Source organism: Gossypium arboreum, chromosome 13 (genome assembly GCF_025698485.1).
Source record: "Gossypium arboreum isolate Shixiya-1 chromosome 13, ASM2569848v2, whole genome shotgun sequence".
NCBI classification, from domain to species: domain Eukaryota; kingdom Viridiplantae; phylum Streptophyta; class Magnoliopsida; order Malvales; family Malvaceae; genus Gossypium; species Gossypium arboreum.
In genome coordinates, this window is record NC_069082.1 from 128,944,662 (window position 1) to 128,969,746 (window position 25,085).

Consider the following 25,085-nt stretch of genomic DNA (forward strand, 5'->3'; position numbering starts at 1 on the left):
GTAGTTATATTTTTTTATGGTTTTTAAAAGGAGTAAATCGAAATTTTAAAAAAGGATGAAGTTTAAAACAGAAATTTCTGATTTTAGGGTCAGCGATCCACATGGTAGAGTGTTTTATTATATACGTTACTGCATATTATACGTTAGGAAATTATTGTCCCTTTCAGCCAACCATCAAGTCCTAATGCAAGGACCCTAGGGTTTGGTACATATTATTTCGATATTAAAACATTATTATCGATGGAATTTGAGTGCAATATTAAGATATATTATACTTTTAATTAAATATATAAGTTCAAATTATGAAGAAAACTCTATTAAGAGGGATAATCACAAATTCTAAATATGTATCATAAAATAAATATTGTAAATAAATAAATAAAAGAAATCGATATTAAATAATTTAAGTTTTATTTCAATTAAAATTTCAATCATTGTGATGTATTCATTTGTATGGTGTGTATTTAATATATTAAACTAATTTTCTAATTTTGAATTATCGAATAAAAATTATTTCTTAATTTTTATTTTATTTTTACAATTACACTAAAAAGTAATATATATATATATATATATATAATCATTATATTAAGTTATTAAAGCTAATAAATAATAAGAAATTTTATATTTGCATAATATTTTTATGTACATAACTGAAGCATATTTGCATAAATATGTATAGATAATATATGTTTACTACCATAAAATGCCTAATTGAGTGTGTTTCATAAGTTGAATGAATACTAGGAATATTAGAAAAACAAAGAAAAAACAAAAATTTAAAATGAATGATATAAAGGTTTTTTTAAAAGAACAAAAAAGCACTACTATTTTGTATTTTTCTTTTCAAAAAGCAATTTTTTTGACCATCCAATGGCCGGTCATTTTTGAACCCATTGTCTTCAACACTCTGGTTGTCCTAAAATCAAGAGACAAGACTCAAGCTCCTTGAAGATAATACAAATCTACTCAAAGCATATTTACTATAGATGAACAACATTTCAAAACTACTCTAAAAGAAAAACAAAAAGGTATTCCCACTTTGTTGAACCCGCTACCTCAAGTACTGAAGCTCTCCGCAGAATTGAGAGATAAAATTTCAACTCAATTCAGGGATAATATTGACCTATTAAGAAATCCATGAGCCTAGATATTTTTATAAAGAGTCAACCTCAGGCTCAATATTATTATTTTATTTTGTCACAACATTTGGTACTAACTTTTTTATTCACTATTTTAAAACAAATTCAGAATTTTAAATTTATATTTGCATAACATATTTATATGTATATAATAAAGTGCATTTGCATGTATATCTAATATTTTATTAACGAAGTAGGATTTAAAATATAAATTATATGCGAAAACATATATGAAATAATGATAACCACAAAATGTAACACAAAAAACAAAATATTTTACGTCATCTAGTAACTTTAGGCTTACGATTATACTGAGGATCAATTTAAATTATTTAGTTCAAATTATTCACTGTTTACGAGCAAATCAAATAAACAAAATGTCAAATCACCATTAATCTTGAGCCACATTCTGCATAAATGTAAAGTTCACTCCAAATTGAAACATAAAAACTCGTATGAAACTCCAATGGTGTCTGCTTAACAACAATAAAATGACATATTACTGTCCAAAACATGAAAAGATTCAGTGACTGATACCCTTCTTTGCTTTGAGCGATTCAAGAGCCTTCTTCCTCAACTCGATCTCAAGCTTCTTCTGTTCAGTTTCTGCCTCCTCCTCGTCATCATCTGGACGAAACTTTCCAGTTCCTGCATGCTCACCATCTGAACTAGAATCATCATCGTGACGTTTTGTTTTGAGCTTCTCTGCACGCCGTGCTTCTCTTTTGCGACGCCGTTCCTCGCTACGTTTACGTTTTTCTTCCTTTCTTAATCTCTTTTCTTCCTTTTTCCTCCTCTTAGCTTCTTTCCTGTCATCGATTTCGGAATCATAACTAGAATCATCGTCGTCTGAAGTGACTTTACGCCTCTCGGACCGTTTATGCTTTCTCTTACCATCCTTGTGCTTAGTTCTGCGCTTATCGCTTCCCTTGGAATCTGAATCAGAACCACGGTTATTATAATCAACCTTTTCAAGCAACATAGGTGAAGTTTCTACTTTGTGGTGTTCATCACTGTCCTTTGTGTTTTTATGGGAACGACTTCTTTCGTCTGATCTTTTTCCTTCTCTCAAGCGTGATCTACTTTGCTTCTCACCTTGAAATGAATCCTCCGATATTGCTGGTGATCGCTGTCGGTCAGGAGTTCCTGAATGAACCACTTCTCCGGAAGACCTTCTGCTATGAAGAATATGCAAATAGTAAGACCTCAATGAACCTGTACTTAAACAGAAGCATATAATCTCATGATTGCAACAAAATAGTACCTTTTTGTTTCAAGGTCTTTCTTTCTTGATTCAACATTATCAAGCCGACTCCGAGAGTCTGTAGACCGACTGCCTGCCAATCGTTCAGGAGTATGAACCTTCCTAGGAGAAACCCTTTGCCTACTGATAGGCGGTGAATGCCTTCGGACGAAAAAATAAACCAAACTAAATTGAACATTCATCATCTAATAAGAGCCAACAGAAGCACTAAAATTGTAAGAACATTTATTTAATATGGAATTAACCTGCTTTCACTGGTTTCATTTCTTCTCCCCGTTCCTTGACCGTCCCGATGACCTTTCAGTTCTCTTGATTTCCGTTCAGGACTAAAGCTATCATCACGAGCAATTCGGGCCTTCCTCTGCCTCGGGGGACTTCCATATGGACTTGACGACCTTCAGAATAAACAATGTGAAATAAATAAGCTGTATAGGCATGGACACTCATTTTAAAAAAAAAAAGGTAACAGATTAAGATTTAAAAATGCACCTCCTATCTTCACTTCCAGATCGGTTCCTCACATGTGATGGGGATTTGGAGAGAGGAGACTTATTTGGGGGTGGTGATAAACCAGGCACTTTATCATCTGTATCACTCTGATCCATACGATCTGAGCGTGTGGACCTCATACTAGAGTGGTTATGTCCCACAGGAGACAACTTCCGACGCATTCTGCACCATAGAATTTGGCAATACATATTAGACTGCTCCACGTTTTCAGTCTAAGGAACAAGTAAATCAAAACTGTAGGAACAGATGCCATCATACCGCTGTCCTCCTGGAGAAAGCGAAGATGATCTTTGTCCCTTTGGAGACCTCCTAACTGGTGAAGAAGATCTACGTTGCACAGGAGACATAGAACTTGATTGATAAGGTGACGGAGACTTACCACGGGAAGGAGTTACTGACCTACGGCTGGAAGGGGGTGATCTACGTTGCCATGGGGATGAAGATCTGCGGTGTCGCTGTTGCACAGGAGAAGGTGATCTACGTCGCATGGGAGGTGGTGATCTTCGTCGTAGAGGTGATGGAGACCTACGGCGCACAGGCAATGGGGATTTACGACGTATAGGTGAAGGAGATCTGCGACGCACAGGGGAACGAGATCCATGAAGCATAGGTGAGGGAGACCTACGACGCCGTACAAGAGATGGTGATCTGCGACGTCGAATGGACAATGGTGATCTACGACGTGTAATAGGTGATGGTGATCTATAACGTCGGATGGGTGAACGAGATCTACGGTGCACAGGTGTAGGTGACCTGCGCCGATAAGGAGAACGAGATCTACGGCGCACAGGTGTAGGTGACCCGCGCCGATAAGGAGAACGAGACTGAGATCTACGCCTGGAGTAAGACGGTCTTCGTCTTTCAGGAGACCTTCGCCTGTAATAAGATGGTCTTCGTCTTACAGGAGAGCGTGAAAAAGAAGGTGAATGCCTGGATCGAGGAGTTGAAGATCGCCTTCTAGGAGATGGATGCATCCTATCAGAGGAAACAGAGCGTTGCCGTGATTCAGGTGATCTAGATACACTCCTAAACTTCTGTTTGCCACTGCATGTAAATTCAGATGGTAAAATCTCAAAAATTTTATACTAGTAGAACACTCGAGAACTATCAAAAACACAAATTGAACATGTAATCCCCCATTTCAAATTTAGAAAGGTTAACAACCAAATGTGTTTATGCTATTTGTTATAGATTGAGAAAAACATACTCTGAATAGCTTCTCGAATTAGAAAACGATCTGCTGACTGATTGAGAACGTGATCTGCATAAGAAGCCCGATATATTTAATAAGCATTCAAAAACACATTTAAAAGAAAATGCTATTAATACATCATAAGTGTTCTATAAACTAAAAATTACCAGTTTTGAAGAAAATGTTTCCATTTACTTCAAATTTCAAATACACATTTTGCATTCAAAAACCACTTCCCAATGATCCCTGAACTTACCCATTTGGTAAGAAAAGGCTAACCATCCAAACAATTTTAATGCACAATCGCAAAATTCCACAAACGTGAAATAGGTAACAAGCTTGGACTTCCAACTTGCAAGTGAGGGTAAACAGCCCTATAGTATGATAAAAAGCCATAACTAAGGTTGCATACCCCAAAAGTCATTGGGCATCTACAAGTATTGAAAAGAAAAAAAATGCTTAATTCCAGCACCTCCTAGAAAGAAGCCCCAAACCAAAAAATAGCAGGAAAATGTTCAGTAGATATCAGTAGTATTTTACTTGTTGAAAAGCCACCAATGATAACCTATAGACAGGAAAAAAGTGCTCCAAAGAAAGCTGATAAAAAATAAGGTAAACTCCTTACCTATTCCTTCCAACACCATTCCTTTGGTCAGCATCTCTCTCCTCCTCGGGGCGTGCCCGTGAACCCTTTGTTGGCAGCATATTCTTTGAGGAAAGATCCAACTCTGTATCACCAGCCTTGATTTCATCCCCATCGTCCTACAGTAGTTTGAGGTAAAGGACATGAACCCAAATAATTGCAGAAGGTAGCTGAATGCCATAAGAAACACAAACGAAAGTTAAAACCAAAAACCCAACTCGATACATTGCAACTCCATCATGAAAAACATAGTATTACCATTTTCCTCAATCTATCTTGTTCATTTTCTCTAATTTCCTTGTCTTTTTTCTTCTGAATCTCGTTCGCAATCCGATCCGACTCTGCCTGCAACCACCCATATGACAACATTGTCAAACAAGAAACAAGAGTACTAACACAATAGTAAACCACACTCCTATAAATATTTACCTTTTTCTTCCTAGTTTCTTCTTCTTTGGCATCCAAGAACTGTTGGGGAACACCACTTGCATTCCTTTGTGCACTAAGTAGAAGAGACCAAAGCTCTTTCATAAACTTCCCAGTATTCTTCTCCATGAATCCAGTGAGGGATATCTGAACTTGCTTGCCATTAACTTCCTGCATCGAAGTCAACAACATTACACAATTATCAAAAACAAGCACCAACAAACACTTAGTATGAAGCTGAAAGAATAAAATAAACAGCCCACAGACCAAATAAAATATATAGTGAGCAAACATCTTCAAACAGTAATTAACTTGGTAACAAACCACTTAACTAAGCGAAAACAGAGGGGAAAACACTATAATACCTTCCCATCAAGAAGACCGTAAATGAAGTTAATAAGAACTTCATCTTCAAAACCAAGAAGCTCAGTTACCCTAGTAGCAATCCAAGGTCTAATAACATCCATCTTAACCTTTGTCATATCAACCTAAAAAAAACAACAATGTTTATTTTCCGAAAAATTAAATTAAATACCATTAATTGCATCAAAATCCGCTGGGTAAAAATAAATAAATAAACGCGTTCAAAAGCGAACCAGATGCTCCAATTCGGGAGCAAATTTCTGCGATTTCAGTAGCTTCGCCTGCTTATTAGAGAACCGAGTATCTTGATCGGCCGAAGTACCCTAAATCAAAAATTAATAATAAAATTACTCGGAAAACAATCAGTCGCAAAGATCTGAACAACAAACACGAGAAACGCAATAAATTAAATTAAATTAAAATTTTTAAAAATTACCCGGAAAAATCCGCCCGACATTTTCTAGGGTTTTGAGGAGTGATTCTTCAGTTGAAACGGCGTGTGAAGTGAGTATTTCTTGTAGACGGCGAGAGATTCGTACTTGAATTTTACGCCATGAGAATGAAAAATGGTAGGGTTTGGGGAGAGATTTAATCGAATCCAAAAGGGGGAAGCTCGATCCGGAAACCAAAAAAAAAAAAAATCTTTGTTTGGTTTTTTACTGTTTTAGGCTTTGAGATTTGGTTTTCATAATGGGATATATGGTGTACCCTAAATCGGTGAAATTGAAATTTGATTTTGGTTGTGAATTTAGGTCTGGGTTTCAGTATAATTACAATGTTACCATTAGTTTTCTGGATTCGTTTCGGGGTTTATTGGATTGGGTTGGTTTGCGGTGGCTTAGATTGGATTTCTTGTGAATTTGGGCTCAAAATACATTATATTAGGGTTTAGATATGCAAATAGGTCCCTATACTCTTTGTAAATTTAAATTTTAGTCTTTTTACTTTTATTTCTAGAATTTAGTCTCTCTACTTTTCAAGTTTCAAAAATTAGGTCCAACTGTTAATACCGTTAAATTTAGGTTGATTATAACCTTATTTTTTAGTTACATTGCTACCAAATGACGTTTTTTTTTTATTATTTCAAAATGTCACCCTAATATATTTAATAGTATTAATAATTAGACCTAAATTTTGAAATCTAGAAAGTGGAGGGACTAAAATCAAACCTGTGAATAATATAGGGACCTATGTATATTTTAACGTTATTCTTATAAAGCAACAAATATTATTTTGAAGTTATTTTTGTATTTTTATATGAATGAAAAAATATCCAGTACACTATTCGGAAATCCCTTCCATTGGACTAGGTATCCATGCCGCGGTCGATAGTACTTCCGTCTGACCACACGATCCGCCTTGATGTTTTCAACCTCTCGATCATAGGCAACTTTTACCCGCATTGGTGCTCGTTCGGACTTGCTTCGATTTGGGTCTTCTCCATCTTCATGAAATGGGCCCCTCATACACTATCAATGAAGTTTTTAGACTCCACAAGTAGGAGGTTAAGTATAATAAAATATTTTAGAAAAATGAGACCCGTGGGAATTTTTTAAGATCGCTTGTGGAATAAAAAAAGTACACTAGTATACCAAATATTAGCCTTTATATAATATTTAAAAAAATACATACACGTAATGAGATTTAAACCTAATGCATCAAAATTTTTACGAACTCGACTTTACCATTTCAACAAAAACCACATTTTTTTATTTTTTTATCAAAATCTAACTTTAAACGGATCTAATTTTTTTGTCTGATTTCATTTTTCAAGTTTAATACTTTTATTCAAATCTTTTCAAATTTCAAACGAATATTCGAGTTTAAGTGGATGACTTATCTCATGAATAGATCTAAATCATGTGTTATAATCAAGTACTAATTTATATAACTTGATAAACAAATAAAAGTCCAATTATTTATTAAATGCTATGTTATCTTCTAGCAAATCCCTTCTACATGCTTACAAGTCGTTTTCCTCCCTAAACCACCAATTAATCCGCCGAACACGGCCAAGGAAACTTCTAGGAGTCAATATGGTAGACCAACAAGTCTTTGTCGTTGTTGAAGTCTCCTAAAAGAACAAAACAAGTCATGCTTGGGGAAATTGATGTCTATTGGTTAAACTATGTTATCAGTGTTTGTACTTTACAAAAATTATGGATTTAGTCTATAATCTTTAATTTGATCGATTCTAGTCATTATACTTTTGAAATTTTAAAATTTCAGTCACTACCGAATGATAATTTTTAATGTCATTAAGTTATGTTATTTCCAAAATCTGATTACACATGTTACTTACTAAAAATTAAGTTAATGGACTGTCATTTACGTTGAGACTGAAATTTCAAAATTTGAAAAGTACAGGGACTTAGAATGAACCAATTGAAGAATACGAATGACATCAACAAATATACACTAGTACATAACTAGTAATTGAATTTAACTAAACCAATTTAAATGTTGTTGTTTAGGTTAAAGACTAAAATTTTAAAATTCGAAAAATACATTGACTAAAATTGATCAGATTAAAATATAAAGACTAAATACACAGTTTTCATAAAATACAATGGCTACCACTAGAGTTTAACCCCTTTCGGTTAAAATATGTTGTCCCTATACTCTTCATAAATTTAAAATTTAGTCCCTGTATTTTTATTTTTAGAAATTTAGTCTCTCCACTTTTTAAATTTTAAAATTTAGGTTCAACAATTAACATTTTTAGTTTTTTGAATTAAATTTGTTGTGGGACATTTTGAAATATTAAAAAAAAAAACATCACTTAGAAACCATGTATCTAAAAAATAAACATAAAAGTATAGGGACTTATAGCATATTTTAACCTTTTCTTCTTGTCATTTATAATACATTGTCTTGAGTTCTTGACTAATGACCAGACCTTATCTTTGAAAACTTGCAGAGATTTTTTTTACTGATTTCTTTCAGCCCATTGTTTTTTCATGTTCTTCAATCTTGTTTGGTCATCAATGGCGGTTAGCATGAGTATTCTAGTTTATATGGTAATAATTAGTTCCATAGCCATAGCTGAAACCAAAACCAGTTTGTCTACAATGGCTTCCATGGATCCAATCTTCATCTCAATGGAATAGCCAAAATCCACCCAAATGGCCTTTTGGAGTTAACAAACACTTCCTATCAACAAATCGGCCGTGCTTTCTTTCCGTTTCCGATCAAATTCAATACGTCGTCGTTTTCAACGACCTTTGTGTTTGCCATAGTCCCCAAGCTCCCAGAACTCGGTGGCCATGGCATTACCTTCACTATCTCACCATCAATTGAGTTCTTCAACAGAGCTGTTGCAAATCAATACCTCGGCCTGTTTAATATTACAAGCAATGGTCACCCGACTAACCGCGTTTTGGCGATTGAATTGGATACGATTAAGAACCCCGAGTTCGGAGATATCGATGATAACCATGTCGGGATTGATATCAACAACTTACAGTCCTATGTATCAGCTCCGGCAAGTTATTATTCGGAGAAGGAAAAGGAAAACAAGACATTGAGACTCATAAGTGGAAAGCCAATTCAGTTGTGGATTGATTATGATGAAAGGGATATGTTACTTAATGTAACAATGGCTCCTCTTGGAACTCAAAAACCATGGTTGCCTCTTTTATCAACAAACCTTAATCTTTCCATGTCGGGATCTATGCATGTTGGTTTCTCTGCATCAACTGGTTCAGTGGCAAGTGATCAGTACATTCTTGGGTGGAGCTTCAACAAAAGTGGGCAATCACAAAGCTTCGACTATGCCAAACTTCCGCCTCCGCCTCCGCCACAGCTCCGGAGCCGACCTCGGGTGAAACCCGATTTTCGGGTTGCGGTCCCATCGGTGATCTCGTGTCTTCTGGTTATAACATTCATTGGAACTGCTTACAAGATGTGGATAAAGAGATATGAAGAAATAAGAGAAGATTGGGAACATGAATATGGGCCTCATAGATTCTCTTATAAGGATCTGTATAAAGCCACTAAAGGTTTCAAAGAAAGGGAACTATTAGGAATTGGTGGGTTTGGGGAGGTTTATAAAGGTGTATTGCCATCTTCCAATGAACAAGTTGCAATCAAAAGGGTCTCTCGTAGTTCCAAACAAGGGATGAAAGAGTTCATAGCTGAAATTGCTACTATGGGGAGGTTGAGGCACAGAAATTTGGTGCAACTCTTTGGGTATTGTAGGAGAAAAGGAGAGCTTCTTTTGGTCTATGATTTCATGGCCAATGGTAGCCTTGACACTTTCTTGTTTACCAATGAAAAAATGAACCTTAATTGGTCTCAAAGAGTTAAAATCCTTAAAAAGGAGTGGCTTCATCACTTGTTTACCTCCATGAAGATTGGGAACAAGTTGTGATTCATAGAGATATAAAAGCTAGCAATGTTCTATTAGATGCACAACTTAATGGAAGATTAGGCGATTTCGGACTAGCGAAGTTTAATGATCATGGATCCAATCCTCGAACCACTCGTCTCGTTGGTACAATTGGATACATTGCACCCGAGCTGGCTAGAACTGGGAAACCAACAACCGGGTCAGATGTGTTTGCTTTTGGTAACTTGATGTTGGAAATTGCTTGTGGGAGGAGACCTTTCGAACCTGAAAGATCACCAGAAGAGGTTATCTTGTATGATTGGGTCCTTGAGTACCGGAAAATCGGCTTGATTCTTCAAACAAGTGACCCGAGATTAGAAGGCAACTATGTGGTGGAAGAAATGGAGTTGATATTAAACTTGGGTTTGCTTTGTGCAAATCCCGCACAAGAAATAAGGCCTAGCATGAGAAAAGTAATGCAATATTTGGATGGTAATGCCTCGTTGTCAAATATTTTTTTTGATGCTGCCACAAATAGTTTGATCACATCTCATAACCAAAAATCTCTCAATGGTACTTCATTTCAAGCATCATGTGATAATATTTCCATCATTTCTTTGTCTAGTTCAACCGAATCTATTCTCTGCTATGGTAGGTGAATCCGACGTTATTTGAGATTCAAGTGAGTGTTAAATATAGATGCATGTCCAATACAAATATATTTTGTTATGTGTTCAATCACAATAACTAGATCCAATAATATTCAAGACTAGTACAAGTTTCAAGTATGGGTATACTAATTTCTTTATGTACAATATACCTTCAATTACATGAGGTAAAATTATATGTGTGAATCTTTGAGCCTGATCATGTGCAAATTATTGTGTGTGTTTTAGTTTAGTATGTCTAATTTACTATAAAAAATAGAAAAGAGAACTTTCGGTTGATGTAGTTAATAGAAAAAAAAATCTATAATAGTAATTTTAACAATAAAGTGAATTTTTTTTTCCAATAATTCAATAAAAATTTTAAATTCCTTTATGATATAATTTACTTTTAAAATAATCAAAATAATATGATTAAAATTAATTTAATTTAAAATTTTAAAATCCAAATTAATCCAAGGAACATACTATCTAACCCCTTGTGTCCGGTCTGACAAAACCCTCTTCACTTCGGCCATTCTCGTAAAACCCAATTCCTCAGTAACAGATTTTAGTGTCGCTTGTCCCCTTATCCCCTTCCCCAAAACCCACCGGAAAAAGATGCATTCTTTGGTCGCTGCATCTCACCTTCTCCCATCATCCACCCGCCGGCAATTGCCGCCGTCTCCTCCTTCTTCCTCGCGTGCTTCTTCACGCGCCACCACCATTAAATGCCGGTTCGCTTCCCGCAACGATGAACCCCGGAATCCCACTTCCTTCCTCCGCTCCCTCTCCAAACCCGTCGCGCTTGCCTCCGCTTCCGCAGCCACTCTCCTCATCCGCATCACCCCCATTTTCACCCTTCTACCAGGAGGCGGCGGAAATAACTGTGGCGGTAGCGGAGGTGGTGGTTTTTCCGGTGGTGGAGGTGGAAACAACGGTGGCGATGGAAACTTCTGGGAAAAGCTCTTTTCTCCATCGCCGGCTATTGCAGACGATAACAACCAAAACCAGGAATGGGATTCTCATGGATTACCAGCCAACATCGTTGTTCAACTCAACAAGCTAAGTGGGTTCAAAAAATACAAGCTTTCGGAGATTTTATTCTTCGATCGACGGCGATGGACCACCGTAGGAACCGAAGATTCGTTCTTCGAAATGGTTTCATTAAGGCCAGGAGGGATCTACACAAAAACCCAATTACAAAAAGAGCTTGAAACTTTAGCCACTTGTGGTATGTTCGAGAAAGTTGATATGGAAGGCAAAACAAACCCAGATGGAACTTTGGGGTTAACCATTTCTTTCGCTGAAAGCACTTGGCAATCAGCTGATAGGTTTAGGTGTATAAACGTGGGGTTAATGGCTCAATCCAAGCCTATTGAAATGGACCCTGATATGACAGATAAGGAGAAACTGGAGTATTACAAAAGCCAGGAGAAGGATTATAAAAGGAGGATTGAAAGAGCTAGGCCTTGTTTGTTGCCAATGCAAGTGCATAGGGAAGTGTTACAAATGTTGAGGGACCAAGGGAAAGTGAGTGCTAGGTTGTTGCAGAAGATAAGAGATAGGGTTCAAAAATGGTACCATGATGAAGGGTATGCTTGTGCTCAAGTTGTTAACTTTGGGAACTTGAATACTAAGGAAGTGGTGTGTGAAGTTGTGGAAGGGGATATTACACAGCTTGTGATTCAGTTCCAAGATAAGCTTGGGAATGTTATTGAAGGGAATACCCAGCTCCCTGTTGTGAGGAGAGAATTGCCTAGACAGGTAGATGATTGATGCCTAGACAGCTTGTGATTCTTGGTTTTTATGTTCTAACTTTCTGTTTTGAATGTTTATGGGTAGTTTTTAAGCTATGAGAAGCTAATGTAGAACCACATTGTGCATTTGATATTTGACTTTATAGTTTTTGACCTTCATTGCTAGTTAGCTGTGTACAGGGACTTGGGTGTGAGCGTTGAATAGCCTATATGTCCGATATGCATTAGATATGGGTACTTAAAGAAAAATGAGGAGTCTAAGCAATATAGCTAGTTGGTAATTTCTAATCTATGGGAATCTAATGGAAAACCACATTGTGCATTTTGACCTTTGAATTTATACTTCTTGGCCTTCATTGCTAGTTAGTGGTGTTACCGGGACTTGGGTGTGAGCTTTGGATAGCCTATATCTCTGATGTACATTAGATATGGGTGCAGATATGAGTACTTCAAGAAAAATAGGAGTTCAAGCAGTATAGCTAGTCAGTGATTTCTAAGCTATGAGAAAGTACTGAAAACCACATTGTGCATTTTGATGCTTGACTTTATAGGTTTTGACCTTTTTGACTTTATAGGTTTTGACCTTCAATGCTAGTTAGCTGTGTTACCGGGACTTGGGTGTGAGTGTTGCATAGCCTACATGTCCAATATGCATTAGATATGGGTGTTAGATAAGGGTACGTAAAGAAAAATGAGGAGTTTGAGCAATATAGCTAGTCGGTAATTTCGAAGCTATGAGAAACTAATGAACCACATTGTGCATTTTGATATTTGAATCTATAGTTTTCAGTCTTTAGTGCTAGTTAACTGTGTTACCGGGACTTGGGTGTTAGCATTGGATAGCCTATATGTCTAATATGCATCAGATATGGGTACTTAAAGAAAAATGAGGAGTTTGCACAATATAGCTAGTCGGTAATCTCTAAGCTATGAAAAACTAATGAAGAACCACATTGTGCATTTTGGTATTTGAATTTATAGTTTTTGACCTTCATTGCTATTTAGTCATGTTACCGGGACTTGGGTGTGACGTTGGATAGCCCATATGTCCAATATGCATTAGATGTTTGTACTTCAAGAAAAATGAGGTGTCCAAATATAATAGCAAGTTGGTAATTTCTAAGCTATGGGAAATTAATGAATAACCACATTTTGCATTCTGCTATTTGAATGACATTCAATGCTAGTTAGCTGTGTTACACATATGTACATAGGTGTGAGTACTGGATACGAGTATACTCCGTTTAAGTTTTTCCATGTATTAGGAGGGTCCATTGAGGGTCATATCCCCGATGCATCATTCATGGATTTTAGGCGTAGGTACTTCAAGAAAAATGAGGAATCCGAGCAATATAGCTAGTTATGGTAGGATTTGATCTTTGGTTCAATCATAAAATTCATGAAGTAAATATTTGATTGTTTTCTTCGTTCAGAAATTGCTATAATTGATTAGATAAGTTAAATTGATAGTTACCAGAACATGAAATAGCATACAAGTGTATAGGAAAGAAAAACTATTACGAATATTGAGCACTGACTTCACTGCTTTTGGATAAGATCTTGTGAAGCATTGCTAATAAGATATACCTCTTCAATTAAACAGGTAATGAGTGATCTTTTGTTGATTGAAATGTTTGATTGTATACTCCTATGCATGATTGATAGATAGTTTATACCTTGAGTTACGATGTTGCAATCAATTCCTATTTATTCATTTTCACAAATGTTGTGTTTTGGTTGCCGATTTGAAGTAACTAGTTTCAGTCTTTATGGTGAATAATTGTTGATTTATGTATGTGCTTTTGATTTACAGCTTCGACAAGGCAATGTTTTTAATATTGAAGCAGGGAAACAAGCCCTGAGGAACATAAACTCACTGGCTTTATTTTCAAATATTGAAGTGAACCCACAACCTGATGAGAAGAACGAAGGGGGTATCATTGTTGAAATAAAGCTCAAAGAGCTGGATCAAAAATCAGCTGAAGTCAGTACGGAGTGGAGTATTGTACCCGGACGTGGGGGCCGTCCCACATTGGTATGTAAATCTAGTTATATATTTTTGCTCTGCAATTCGACATGTAGGTAATAGGAGATTTTGATTGAACTTATAGTTTCTTATATTGTGTGCGTACCGCACTGTGTTTTCTTTCTAGGCTTCACTTCAACCTGGTGGAACTGTATCTTTTGAGCACCGAAATCTCAAAGGGCTTAACAGGTCCATTCTCGGTTCATTGACCACCAGTAACTTTTTTAATCCTCAGGTATCTTTTTCCCCAAATAATCATGTCAGTGTATCTCCCTCTCTCGTGGTTCTTGTAATGACTATTTTCATCAGTGTTTAGTGTAAAATTTCATCTTACAATGTTCCCATTATTCTTTTCTTCAGGATGATCTTGCTTTCAAGCTAGAATATGTGCATCCATATTTGGATGGTGTTTATAATCCACGCAACAGAACTCTTCGTGCAAACTGCTTCAACAGCCGGAAACTGAGTCCGGTTTTCACCGGTGGGCCAGGAGTTGATGAAGTCCCACCAATATGGGTTGATCGAGCTGGTGTTAAATTTAACATTACAGAGGTAATCTGCTATGTTTAAAGAAGTTTTTGAAGTGATTTTTGGATTATCTGTGTCTCCGGAATCATTTATGATTGATATGATTATGCCAGAATTTTACCCGTCAAAGCAAATTCACTTACGGACTTGTGATGGAAGAGATAACAACTCGTGATGAAAGCAGTCATATATCTCCAAACGGTCAAAGAGTGCTTCCAAGTGGAGGCATCAGTGCTGATGGACCCCCGACCACACTCAGTGGTACCGGTGTTGATCGAATGGCATTTCTACAAGCGAATATCACACGCGATAATACCAAGTTTGTAAATGGAGCCATTGTTGGCGAGAGAAATGTGTTCCAGGTTAGCCTGCCTGTATATTTATGTTGTGAATCTTTTGATTGTATTAGGATAGTCTGTCTTTTCTAATACCGATTAATATCGGGAATGAGGTGAAAGCATTCTTGTAAATGGGCCTTAATATATTCAAAAATATATTCAAAAAGGGACATGGGGGTCTAATCCTCAAAATATATGAATATAGGAAAAGAATCGAGCATGCATGTATCAAATACATACCCTTATCCAGCACTCATCCCTGAGTCCGAGTAACATCAGTAGTTTATGCATAAATATACATTTTAGTCTGCCTAAAATTCGTTTCAAAGCTAATTGCGGACATATATTTATTCAATGTAGGTGGACCAAGGACTTGGCATAGGCACCAAGTTCCCGTTCTTTAACCGCCACCAACTCACAATTACACGATTCCTCCAACTAAAGCAAGTGGAAGAAGGTGCCGGTAAATCCCCACCACCAGTTCTAGTCCTTCATGGACATTATGGAGGTTGCGTGGGTGACCTTCCAAGTTACGATGCTTTTACACTTGGGGGCCCCTATTCGGTGAGGGGTTATAACATGGGTGAGTTAGGTGCTGCTCGAAACATTCTTGAGGTAAGAAGGATTTGAGATACCTATTTCTTTTCCTAATCTTTTGTTTGTTTTTCAATGTCATTACTTATATTTCGCACGGAACCGGAAGCTAATGATAAAAAAGCCTTTGGAACCAAGATCAGAATAAGTGTTACATTATTTGAAATTACTAAAATTTATCTGAAAATCATTTTCTGATGTTACCTGCAGCTCGGAGCTGAGATCCGGATACCCGTGAGGAATACACATGTGTATGCATTTGCAGAGCATGGTAACGATCTTGGAAGTTCAAAGGATGTAAAGGGGAATCCAACAGAAGTCTACAGGCGAATGGGACACGGTTCGTCATACGGTGTTGGCGTCAAACTAGGACTAGTAAGAGCTGAGTATGCTGTTGACCATAACAACGGAACTGGTGCAGTCTTCTTCCGATTTGGAGAAAGATATTAAAATGTGATTTTGGGTCTAATTCTGCCAAGGTGGGCCTTTACAGGTTCCGGTTATGGTTGAGCAGTTCTTGATCTTAGAAAATCTTGTTGAGAAGTATGGAACTAGGCATATTCTTGTGTCAAATAAATTTTGTTTCAATTTTGTGCTATATAATTTTATCTTGATCTGTAAAACCAAGGATTTATAAGGGAATTGTTGGTGTTGGATTACATACTTTTTTATGTTCTCAAAGAATAAAAACAGAACCGAATTGATTTTCGGGTTTTTCTAACTCGAAATAATACCCTATTTCCTCCTACATGAAAATTTTTGAATACTTCTGTTTTGTAGCTTTTAAAATTAAGTGATTAAGATGTGAACTTATTAATCGTGTAGTAATTTTGAGTGTAAATTTTTTTAAGGTATCTAAGTCTCTTGGAATGGTGGTGAGTCGGAAACTTTTCAGATATTTAAATTCATAAAATTTGAATTCTAATTTGCTAAAATTTTAACTAGCCGGTTCGGATATTTGAATTTAAACCTGCAACTATTATTCGAATAAGCAATGTCAATTCAAATAATGGATGTAGAGACGAAGATGAACTTAATTATCAAGTTCATACACCAAAATAGATTAAAAAAAAAAAACCAAAATGGTTATATTAACCCTTAACAGTTTATATATGATATTGCCCAATCATCAGGGCAAAGCTTTTCTTCGATTTTGCCCATCATGCACCGTTCATTTCAATCATCCACTGATAACTACGCCAATCTGATAGAAACGTACGCTCATGATCGAGCATTGAAACCAGGAAAACTACTTCATGCGCACCTGATCGTCAAAGGGTTGGCTCATTTGACATATTTGGCTACCAAGTTGATAGCTTTTTACACGGAGTGCGGCCAACTATCAAATGCTCGTAAACTGTTCGATAAAATTCCCAAAAGAAATATCCATCGTTGGATTTCAATCATAAGGGCATATACTCGACGCGGGTATTATCAGGAGGCGATTGGTGTTTTCACCGAAATGCAAACAGAAGGTTTGGGAATCGACAAATACCTTATCCCCAGTGTTTTGAAAGCTTGTGGACATGTTTTGGATCAAGAAACGGGGAAGAAAATACATTGCTTGTGCGTCAAGAAATCTTTAGAAAGTGATGCTTTTATTACAAGTTCCCTTATCGATATGTATTCGAAATGCGGACAAGTTGAGAAGGCGAAAAAAGTGTTCGATGGGATGTTTGTGAAAGAGTTGGTAGCTTTGAATGCTGTTGTTTCGGGGTATGCTCGAATGGGGATTGTAGAAAAAGGGTTACGTTTAGTGGAGGAAATGAAATTGATAGGAGTTAAGCCCGATGTGGTTACTTGGAACACTTTGATTGCCGGGTTTTCAAAGAAAGGTGATTATTTGTCAGTGTCTAAAGTTTTTGAATTGATGTTGGATAATGGGATCGAGCCTGATGTTGTATCATGGACTTCTGTTATATCGGGGCTTGTACAGAATTTTCGATATGATGAAGCTTTCGATACTTTTAAGAAGATGATGAAACAAGGGTTATATCCGAGCTCGGCTACAATTAGTAGTCTTTTTCCTGCTTGTATGACTACAGTTAATTTGAAACACGGGAAAGAGGTTCATGGATATGCAACAGTGATTGGAGTTGTAGATGATGTTTACGTGAAGAGTGCTCTTGTTGATATGTATGCCAAGGGTGGCTTTATATCCGAAGCTCGAACTTTGTTTTACAAAATGTCTGAAACGAGCATTGTTACCTGGAATTCGATGATTTTTGGGTACTCAAATCACGGATATTGTGAGGAAGCAATACAGCTTTTCGAACAAATGGAGAAGGAAGGAAAGAAGCCAGACTACATGACTTTCATTGCTGTCCTTAGTGCTTGTAGCCATGCCGGATTAGTCGAGCTCGGAAAGAGTTTATTCAACTCGATACAAGAGAAGTATGAGATTTCCCCAAGGGTAGAACATTATGCTTGCCTAGTAGATCTTTTAGGTCGAGCCGGGAAACTCAATGAGGCTTATGATGTTATTAAAACAATGCCTATGGAACCGGATTTATTTGTATGGGGTGCATTATTAGGAGCATGTAGGAACCATGAGAATATCGATCTTGCTGAACTAGCAGCTAAGCATCTACGGGAGCTTGAGCCTGGTAGCAAAGGAAACAATCTGTTGTTGGCGAATTTATATGCTGATATTGGTAGTTGGGGAAATGTTGAAAAGTTAAAGACGATGATGAAGAAAAAGAGGTTGAGAAAGTTTCTAGGATGTAGTTGGATAGAAGGCTCGTAATTTCTTTGGCTTGGGTTATTCCGTTGCTCTACTGGCTGTATAGCTGCCATAACTATCTGCCTGCATGAACAGAGGTCTGAAACCAAAGGGCTTCTCGGGTGTGTTGAAAGCTACAAGCAAAGCCAAAAAGGTAAGCTTTCTACCAGTTTCTTCGAGTATTTCGTTTCTATTGGAAGGTAACTTAAGCTTGATTCGAAATTTGAAGTTCAAAGCTCGAGCTCAATTGAACATAAAGATTGAATTGCTCGAGCCTACTTGCCATAGCTAGTTTACTTGGTAAAAAGCTCAATTTTTGTGCTTAAACTCGAACTTCTGGTTATAAAAAGATTTTCAATGTGAACTAAAACTGAAAAAAAGCCCAAGCTTGTGATCTACACGAGTTAAACATTAAGATACTCGATTTTACTCGAATAATAGTTTAAGCTGCTTGACTCAAAAATATTGAGCCGAATTCGAATTCTTCTTAAACGAACCCGAAATTTTACTCACATTAATGTTCTTTTTGGTACAATTTATTAGGTTTTCCAAATTCAAACCATCAATGCAAGTGTTAAATATTTTGAGGGTTCATTTTAGAATATTTTAAAGTTTAGGGATCAATTTAAAATTTAAGTCATAGTTTGGGACATTTGATGAAATTAACCCTATAGTTATTTTATTTTATTTTTCCTATGCCGGGTCTCCTCGGTTAATAAATACTCACAATGGGCGAAGATGCAAAATCCAACGGTTCATATTAATTCACCCACGTCGACAAGTAACATGGCAGCGGTTAGATTTAGAAGTAGGTCCACGTGGCACTATCTAGAGCTTTCTCTCTTCAACCTTAAAACTGAAATTAGAAAAAAGATAAAAAATAAATCGCTATGAACAGTTCAATTTCGGACAGAAAGAAAAAGAGAGCGTAAATCGAAAGGGAGAGAGAATTTTCTTGCATTTTCTCTTCTTTTCCCTTTTTTTCTGTAATTTTCTCTGAAAATTGCTCATTTTATTCAATTAAATGGACGGCCGTTTGATCGACTGATCTTCGTGTGTCGTGTAAGTAAAACTTTTCCCCTTTGTTTTTTTTTTTGGGTATTGAATTCTGTCTGTTTGCTGAGAAAAAAAACGGAGGAAAAATTGATATTCTTGTTTTGCTTTTCCATTGCGATTTCTCCTCAATTTGTAGCCTCATGAGATTTTAATTCATACAGGGCAATTTAGGTTACTGTGCTAATATGTATAATTGTCTTATTTTAAATTCATTCGTTTTGCTTGATTTCGCGGTTGCTTCTATATTTGTATTTGATCGTATTAACAACATGAGGTTTTTAAATCGTAAAGCTTGAATCTCTGCTTATGAGAATGTGTAAACTATGGCTTAATTAGCATAAAACAGTGTAGCTTTAAAGCCGATGTTACATTAGTAAAATAATGATAATTGATAATGTAAATTGCAATTATCGAACAATTTGATTCATTGTTTTATTTTTTAAAGTAATTTTTTTAGGAACTGAGAAATAGATAAATATGGTGGTTCTAAGCTATAAACAAACTTTCTATTGGATTAGTTAAGCTTTAATGGCATTTGAAAGCCAATTGAATCATTAAATTGGTTGGTTAGGTCTAGATCGTTTTCATGTGTAATGGGATTACTATGATTCTGTTTCCACTGAAATTTATATATATATATATATATTCCAACTGTTATGGTACTTTATCTTTGGAGCTTGGAGAAGTTTTTAACACTATTTTAGTCATAATTTTCGTTAACAAGATTGTTATCTTTGGACTTGTGATGGCCGTTTCAGAGCTTACTGTGTTTTGATAAACGAGTATATTTAGTTATCACATGTAGAAAGTGTTTTTAGCTATTAATCCTTAAATTTTGAGTCGATTTCAATTTAGTAAAGCATTTATTTCGTTTGTCTCTGCTTTATTTGATGACTTATATGTTTGAAACGTCATAGGATTTAAAGGTTGCAAGAGAAGAGGCTATTTGTCTAGCATCTCCCACCTTTTAGACAAGTGAAGTTTCAGAGTCTTTGTGACAATGAGCTTTGTTTTCCGAGGTAGTAGAGGAGATATTGAGAGCGGGTTTTCAGGATTTATTCATGAACGTCCTGCCGTGGTATGTTAGCTTTGTCCATACCTGTATACTTGTTTGGTTGCACAATCATCTAATACTGTATAATGGGACTCTTATCTGTCATTGTGCTATTCCTTTTCCAGCGTATACATGCATCTCGGCCTGTTAACTCCAATTCACTGGCCTTCTTTGTTACAGGTAATGTTATGTTCTCCATTGCATCTGTTTGTTTTTTTTTTCTTTTTTTGTCGCTGAATCATTCCTTATTGTCTTTCTAACTTTTATTTCTAACCTGTTGTTACCCGTTTGTTTTCTGGCAGTTCTGTTGTTATTCATGATTTTAAACTCTCACCAAATGTCTCCAAATTTTCTGGTACGTACACAATACACATTCACTGAATCACTAGGAGCATGCTAGCTGTTATGAATGTATTCTCTCTGTCTGTGCGTGCAGCTTTGGCTAGTAGTAGGCATCTTTTTAATGGCTACTAGCCTTAGGATGTATGCAACTTGTCAGCAACTTCAAGCTCAGGCTCGAGCTCACGCTGCTGCAGCTAGTGGTTTGCTTGGTCATACCGAGTTGCGTTTGCACATGCCACCATCAATAGCTTTTGCTACAAGAGGACGCTTACAAGGACTAAGACTCCAACTTGCCCTTCTCGATCGTGAATTTGATGACCTAGGTATGCTGTTTTCTTTTTCAAAATTCACCTATGTGATTCTGTGGTTTAGTTTTTAACATGCACTGAATGATATGCAAAAGGGTTTTGGTTGTTACTAGTTTGGTTCTATGAAGATTAATACTTCCTTTCTTCTACAGATTATGACACCCTGAGAGCGTTGGATGATAATACTTCCACAAGTCATTCAATGAGCGAGGAAGATATAAATGCTTTACCTGTGCACAAGTACAAGGTCCATGGCCTGGAAAGGTACTCGAAATTTTACTACCTATAGCTTGCTTTGGTTGTGAACTAGCATCTGCGGCTTACTTTATTTTTCGTGTGATCAAATTCATATTTCCATCAACTGATCTTCCTTGTTATTTTTACAGTGCAGGATCATCATTGCAACAGGCATCTTCTTCGTCAGTCACAATTGAGGTATCAATAATTAGTTCTATTTTTTATATAAATCCCTTCTGCAGTTGCTCATTCTATTTTTCAGTTGCTTTTTCATGAAGGTTTTATATGTTTCAAAGAAGATCTCGGTAACATAACAAGTTATCAGGAACATCTCCTATACAAAATTGACATAATTGGAGAGAAATTAAAGTGTTGAAGATTCTTTCTGAACCATTTTATATGTTCTGTTTCATGGATCGTTTTTATCGTCTAAAGTCCCAAATATGTGTTGCAGCAAAAGCAAGATTCCTGGAAAGGTGATGGGAACATGAAGGCTTCAGATGATGAACTAACTTGCTCTATTTGCTTGGATCAAGTCAACGAGGGGGAGCTTGTTCGGAGCTTGCCATGTTTGCATCAGGTTCTATTTTTACAGTCTACTCATTTTTTCTTTTGTCATCTAATGATTTTATGGTATACTGTTTCTCCCAATATCTTCGGTCATCGTCTCTTATGTGAAAAGAAAATGAATTATGGCAACCAATATGCCACGTCAAGAGTGCAATATCGAGTTTTTTAGAGAGTAGAGCCTATGAACTACAAAAGTATTACAGAATCAGTGCAATATTTCATGTTATCAAATGGTAAAAGTACTATGGAGGCCCTTCAGATTGCAGTTTGCCTACTTTACTAAAATAATGGGTAAGTTAGTGTTTGTACATTAGATCAAAGAACAAATTGGTCTTTCTATTAAAAATTTCTATCTATTTCTACTATTAAAAACTGATTCATGTACATTAGCATGATGTACATGTCGTATGCCACATATCATTGTCTCGTTATTTCATCAACCACACCGGGTTTTAATAATAAAAATGGATGAAGTTTTTAACAAAAAATGACCAATTTGCTCTTTGAGTTACTGTAGAATGATTAATTTGTTCATTTTTTAGTAGAGGAGGCAAAATGCAATCTGACTTCTAGTACAAGGGCTTCCATGATACTTTTACCATTATCAAATGTTTCAATATCACATTCTTCCTTCGTATCTCAAATGGATGACCTACTGTCATGATTAGAAGTCTGTCCTTGACATATAATTTTGCATATCATTTTGAATTCTTGATGATTCTTTAGTCTCCTCGTGCTTCTTTAGTTCTTTTATGCTTAGTCCTCGGTTATGATGCTTGAAGATAAATCCTAAGTCCAAATCTTTCCTAGCTGTAAATGGAGGTTATCTCCACGCCCTTTTGATTTTATGAAACTTGATGCATCAATTAACATTTCCTTCTTACAGTTCCATACCACCTGTATTGATCCATGGCTGCGGCAGCAAGGCACATGTCCAGTATGTAAGTTTAGAATGGGGTCGGGATGGCAGGAAAACAGGGAGAGTGAATCAGATGATTCGGACATGGTTTCACTCAACTCCCCTGGTAATACAATCGGAAGTATATATTTACATTAAACATTAATTTTTCCGGAGATCCATCTTCATATCTCCTTTAGGATTGGAATCTTATCCATCTTCGGCTCCATGGAAGAAACTGAGGTTAGAGTTTCATCATGCTTAGCCTTGTACATTTAACTTCTCTTTAACTTATGCTGTTTCTAGCCCCATCTGTGTTAGGGATTATCGGGATCAGCAATCCTGACATCCGAGCATGTAGTTGACTGGAATTTATGCAATCTCAATGAGACTTTTCATTTATTGCTGATTACCATCAATCATCTTATTGTCAAGGGCTTCTTGGAATAGCAGTTTTTATGATCTTGGACTATAATGGAACTTTTTTGCATATTAATTTTGGAGCATTTCTGAAAACTCCCTGTATTTTGTTAGCATTTTATCGTATCTTAAATGGAAAAACAATCCGGATTTTGGAACTAGTGTCGAATCTGTTAATTTTTAAAAGGAGTTTGTTTCGTAAATTTAGAAGATAGTATTTTACTATTAGTCCTTGAATTTTGAAAATTTAGTTTTACTAACTCAAATGATAGCAGTTAAATATGTTCCAATGAGTGTAAGTTGTGGATTTTGTTTAAGTTGATATTTTCATCTTTATATTTTTGAATTTCGAATTTTGAAATTTTAATGGGAACTTTGACTCCAAATAAAAGTTGTTAAATTCATTGAATAGAATGAGATGATATTTTGTGAGTATTACATGAAAATAGACTGTTGACATGACACGTTCGTAAATTGTCATATATGTTTGTTAATGAGATTTAAAATAATAATCTTTAATAGAAATTTAAAATTTTAAAAATATAAAAGTTAAAAATAAATAAATTAGATTTTATGCCTTACGCACAATCTACACGAGCTATGTAGATTAGTTTAATCACAAACAACACGAGAGAGCAGTGATTATGATGTGGTATAATATTAAAATATTATTTCATCGTATCTTTTATGGAATCTAATTTAAAGATCAAAACAAAAAAAAAAATTGTCAAATACAATTAGAGAAAAAATATTACTAAATTTAAGAAGCAAAAAGTTGATATAATTACTTTTTAATATCAAAATTTATAACTTTTCTTCAACACTAATATCAAAATCCTTAACATAAATATGACTTTGCTATTTTTCTATTGTATCGTATCCAACATATATTATCGTATCGTATTTAAACACATGTCAATGCTGAAAGGTTTAGTGCTTCACAGTTGCCGGTGTGAGTTTCACTGTTATTATCAACACTGTAAAATATACACGCACATTTACTAGGAAAAGGAACATAAGCATGAAGAAATCGCCATTATTATTTTACTATACGCATACTCTGAAGCAAGTAAAGTAGAGTTCTACAACTACAAATAGTATAATAGAAGAATCGCAGTTGGTGCAACCACAAATATATGTTTGACCCTGTATTATATGTAATTTAAGCTCTGTATTATAATTTTTCATTTTTAATCTTTGTATTTTTGAATTTTAAAATTTTAGTCGTCACTTAAAAGGTTAAATTTGTTAAGTCAAATTTTACTATTTTTAAAATTTTATACAGTAAATATATTACTACATATACAACGACATACCAACTTGTTATTTTCACATAATACTTATAAAAAAGACTATGTTATATGAACTAAAAATGACCGAATGGATACTAAATAATGGAATTTGACCTAACCAACTTAATTACTATGTTTCGGTCTAGATGAAAAAGAATAAAATTAAATTGATCAATTTTAAAAGTAAAACGATTAAAATTGATTAAATTAAAAATATAGACTAAATTTACCGCTTATATATAATACAAGGATTAATAACAAAATTTAACAAAAATTATTATCCAAAATAAAGTTTGGTCATTCAACCATTATTCCATAATAAAAAAAAAAACCCATTTTAGCCATAGATTTGAAGCTAAATTTGGTTTATACTTAATGTGTAAGATTGGGTTTAATGGGTCAGTTCATTTATAGTAAGACCTATGA

The 25,085-nt window shown here is 35.6% G+C and overlaps 6 protein-coding genes across 8 annotated transcripts in view; 4 read left to right on the forward strand and 2 right to left on the reverse strand.

Annotated features, from left to right (window-relative positions):
- Positions 1 to 25,085, reverse strand: part of LOC108485122 (tropinone reductase homolog At5g06060-like) — an 88,251-nt gene that overhangs the window by 19,573 nt on the left and 43,593 nt on the right. The window lies entirely within an intron of this gene.
- On the reverse strand, positions 1,471 to 6,389 carry LOC108486311 (uncharacterized). Its single transcript, XM_017790297.2, has 12 exons — positions 5,977 to 6,389; positions 5,774 to 5,863; positions 5,543 to 5,665; positions 5,181 to 5,348; positions 5,010 to 5,096; positions 4,734 to 4,870; positions 4,124 to 4,177; positions 3,175 to 3,960; positions 2,896 to 3,078; positions 2,652 to 2,801; positions 2,407 to 2,547; positions 1,471 to 2,317 (listed from the first exon to the last, which is right to left on the reverse strand). Exons 1-12 carry the CDS (start codon positions 5,995 to 5,997, stop codon positions 1,666 to 1,668), a joined length of 2,592 nt encoding a protein of 863 aa, XP_017645786.1. The 5' UTR covers positions 5,998 to 6,389; the 3' UTR covers positions 1,471 to 1,665.
- LOC108485653 (putative L-type lectin-domain containing receptor kinase II.2) lies at positions 8,590 to 10,864 on the forward strand (the record flags this gene model as incomplete). The annotated part of the gene is given in 2 exon segments (XM_017789508.2): positions 8,590 to 9,855; positions 9,858 to 10,864. Coding segments are annotated over 2 exon segments (1,938 nt in total), but the record flags the coding sequence as incomplete, so codon positions are not given.
- LOC108486371 (protein TOC75-3, chloroplastic-like) lies at positions 10,973 to 16,481 on the forward strand. The gene is made up of 7 exons (XM_017790402.2): positions 10,973 to 12,281; positions 14,088 to 14,309; positions 14,428 to 14,535; positions 14,661 to 14,852; positions 14,942 to 15,190; positions 15,527 to 15,781; positions 15,971 to 16,481. The coding sequence occupies exons 1-7, from the start codon at positions 11,136 to 11,138 to the stop codon at positions 16,208 to 16,210; spliced, it is 2,412 nt and encodes an 803-aa protein (XP_017645891.1). The 5' UTR covers positions 10,973 to 11,135; the 3' UTR covers positions 16,211 to 16,481.
- Positions 16,608 to 18,578, forward strand: LOC108483956 (pentatricopeptide repeat-containing protein At5g59600). Its single transcript, XM_017787523.2, has one exon. The coding sequence runs from the start codon at positions 16,923 to 16,925 to the stop codon at positions 18,504 to 18,506; it is 1,584 nt and encodes a 527-aa protein (XP_017643012.1). The 5' UTR covers positions 16,608 to 16,922; the 3' UTR covers positions 18,507 to 18,578.
- On the forward strand, positions 19,339 to 23,463 carry LOC108483957 (E3 ubiquitin-protein ligase SDIR1-like). 2 transcript variants are annotated; one of them, XM_017787524.2, is made up of 9 exons: positions 19,339 to 19,544; positions 20,465 to 20,616; positions 20,718 to 20,772; positions 20,895 to 20,947; positions 21,029 to 21,257; positions 21,395 to 21,506; positions 21,629 to 21,677; positions 21,934 to 22,059; positions 22,936 to 23,463. In XM_017787524.2, the coding sequence occupies exons 2-9, from the start codon at positions 20,539 to 20,541 to the stop codon at positions 23,104 to 23,106; spliced, it is 873 nt and encodes a 290-aa protein (XP_017643013.1). In that variant the 5' UTR covers positions 19,339 to 19,544; positions 20,465 to 20,538; the 3' UTR covers positions 23,107 to 23,463. The 2 variants fall into 2 exon arrangements, with proteins under 2 accessions (XP_017643013.1, XP_052880433.1); XM_053024473.1 differs by having other exon boundaries at positions 19,342 to 19,544; positions 20,456 to 20,616.